Source organism: Benincasa hispida, chromosome 7 (genome assembly GCF_009727055.1).
Source record: "Benincasa hispida cultivar B227 chromosome 7, ASM972705v1, whole genome shotgun sequence".
Lineage (NCBI taxonomy): Eukaryota > Viridiplantae > Streptophyta > Magnoliopsida > Cucurbitales > Cucurbitaceae > Benincasa > Benincasa hispida.
Window position 1 is genome coordinate 4,663,856 of NC_052355.1, and position 2,191 is coordinate 4,666,046.

Sequence of the window (2,191 nt, forward strand, 5' to 3'; positions counted from 1 at the left end):
TACTCGATCCTTTGAAACTGATTTGTCATGCGATGTAGGGATGAGTCGCCTTTTCACCAAGTAAACCCAAAGACGCACTTTTGGAAGCAGTTTTTTGGACGCAAGGGTCTTAATGCCTTTCAAAGATATCGACCACTAAGTGCCCGATTGCGTTAATGTTCTCAACGCATCCTCCATATGTTCTTCTTCGGGATCATCAATAATTTTGTTACCTGGCGCATCTGGGATGTCCTTCATCTTATATAATTCGTTGATGTCCCTTGCGCTGAATGGCACTGTCCACCCTTTCATGATCACCGCATCTTTGGTGTCATGGAGTCGTCCATTATAAAAAGCTCTCACTACCGTTGAAATTATGATAGATGGGCATTGGCATAAAATCTCCCACCCATGCTCTAGCACAACACTTGTAATTAAATCAGGTAATGGCGTTGACGTAGGAAAGAACCCCTCTCTATCATCATGTCATCATTTTCCTTCTTCGTTGATGGGCGCCTTTTGGTTAATGCAAGCTCGCTGCTTCCGACTTTTGCTTTGCCCTTATCTTGAGCCAACGCAAGGCAGGACTTTTGTCTTTGTTTGCGTTCTCGTTCCTTGCGCTATTCTTCTTCTTCCCTTCTCCACTTCGTAACTTTTTTTCTTTTATTCTCTTTGGCGTGCTACATACTGGCCTTGCACCGTTTCTCCTTCTCTTCCTTCTTCTTTTTTTCTTCCTCTTCTTCTTCTCTCATTTCTTTTTCAAATTGCTCCAAGGCCAACGATATGCGCTACTCATCCTCGAGCCTTTTTCTTTCTTCTTCTACTGAAATTGCATTGTTACAACGCACCTTCTCATCGTGGAGTTTTCTTTCCAAATCGCCAGATGCCAAGATTTGTGTGCACGTAACATCTTTTCTTGCTTTTCCTCTTCTTCTCTTCTTCTCCTTTCATTCTCTTCTGCTATGCATTGTAAAAATTGTGGGTCACTTGTTGACCTTTGCGGCGTATTCTCCTTGCGATGCCGCATTAGAGAGGTAATGTCCGGGTCTTCTCTGTCTTCAGTTGCAACCATCCTGATATGCGTTGATGACTCTTGAGATTGCACTGATTCTTTTACTTGCGGTGACACCCCCTCTTCCACCCTTACGGTGGTGGATTCTCCATTGACATCCAGGATTTTAGCCCTATTCCTCTTTTCTTCCTTCTTTAGGTGCTTCTCTTCTCGCCTGCGCTGCCTCTTCTCACTCGGCTTCTTTTCCTTCTTCTCCTTCTTTGGCTGGGCCTCTTCATCTCCTTCTACCCGCTTCGCCTTGTTTTTTCTTTTCTTCTTCTTTTCAGCCGTCTCAGGATGCTTCTTCGCTCCCACTTCCTCCAAAGCACCCCTGGTGGGTCCCTCATAGGATTCTGTTTGAACAGTCTTCTTAAGATCCGTAACGGTCAGGGCGCTTCTTCGCGAAGCTTCTACCATCTTCTCCTCCAAAGGCAAGGGCTGATTAATAACTCTGGCTTCGGGTAGCCCTCCCTCTTTCTCCATGTTGCTCAGGATGCTCCCAAATACTTCTTTTTCATCTCTTCTTTTCTTCTCACTTTTCGATGACAGTACTGGGAGTGGGGCACTCTCCTTGTTCGGTCCCTCTCGGATGAGTGGTTTGGCTACAACGGGTTTTCACCGAGGTTTTTCGGTGATTCTTTGAATAGGCTTCGGCTGGGCGGCAAGAAGGCGGCTTGCTACGACGAATGGCACCTCTCGTGTAGTGGGGGCTAAGGAAGGTGATGAATGTAGGGAAGATGAATGTGAGGATTGCTCGGCCATGGTTTCGGCGAGTGAAAGAGTTGGAAAATTTCTTTGGGACTTAGGAAGAAATTTCGAACGTTTGGTATGCAGAGGATTTTCTTAGGGTTTCTTTTTGCTAGAGATTCAATTAAACTTCCTCAGATGAAGGAGGAGGGGATGTATAGGTTGGGCCTTGATGGGCCCAACACAAACTCTGCGTGGCAGGCTTTGAGGTTCTCAAAAAGCCTACCCGTTGCATTCCTCGCATTTATGAATTAGCAGAAAAGGACATCCTTTCATCTGCTAAGTCAACATTTCCTTGGAAACCTAAACGATTGGACTACTCTCTCGCAAAAAGAATTTATCTTTTGTATTTTATTCGGATGGGCGCAAGGTTTAAGATTAACGCAATGCTTCCGTTACCGCAAATGCATATTT

At 45.1% G+C, this 2,191-nt stretch overlaps 1 protein-coding gene across 1 annotated transcript; it reads right to left on the minus strand.

Moving 5' to 3' along the window:
- Positions 1 to 799: 799 nt before the first annotated feature.
- On the minus strand, positions 800 to 1,513 carry LOC120081652 (nucleolar protein 58-like). The gene has a single exon (XM_039036699.1). The coding sequence runs from the start codon at positions 1,511 to 1,513 to the stop codon at positions 800 to 802; it is 714 nt and encodes a 237-aa protein (XP_038892627.1).
- Between the last annotated feature and the right edge of the window lie 678 nt (positions 1,514 to 2,191).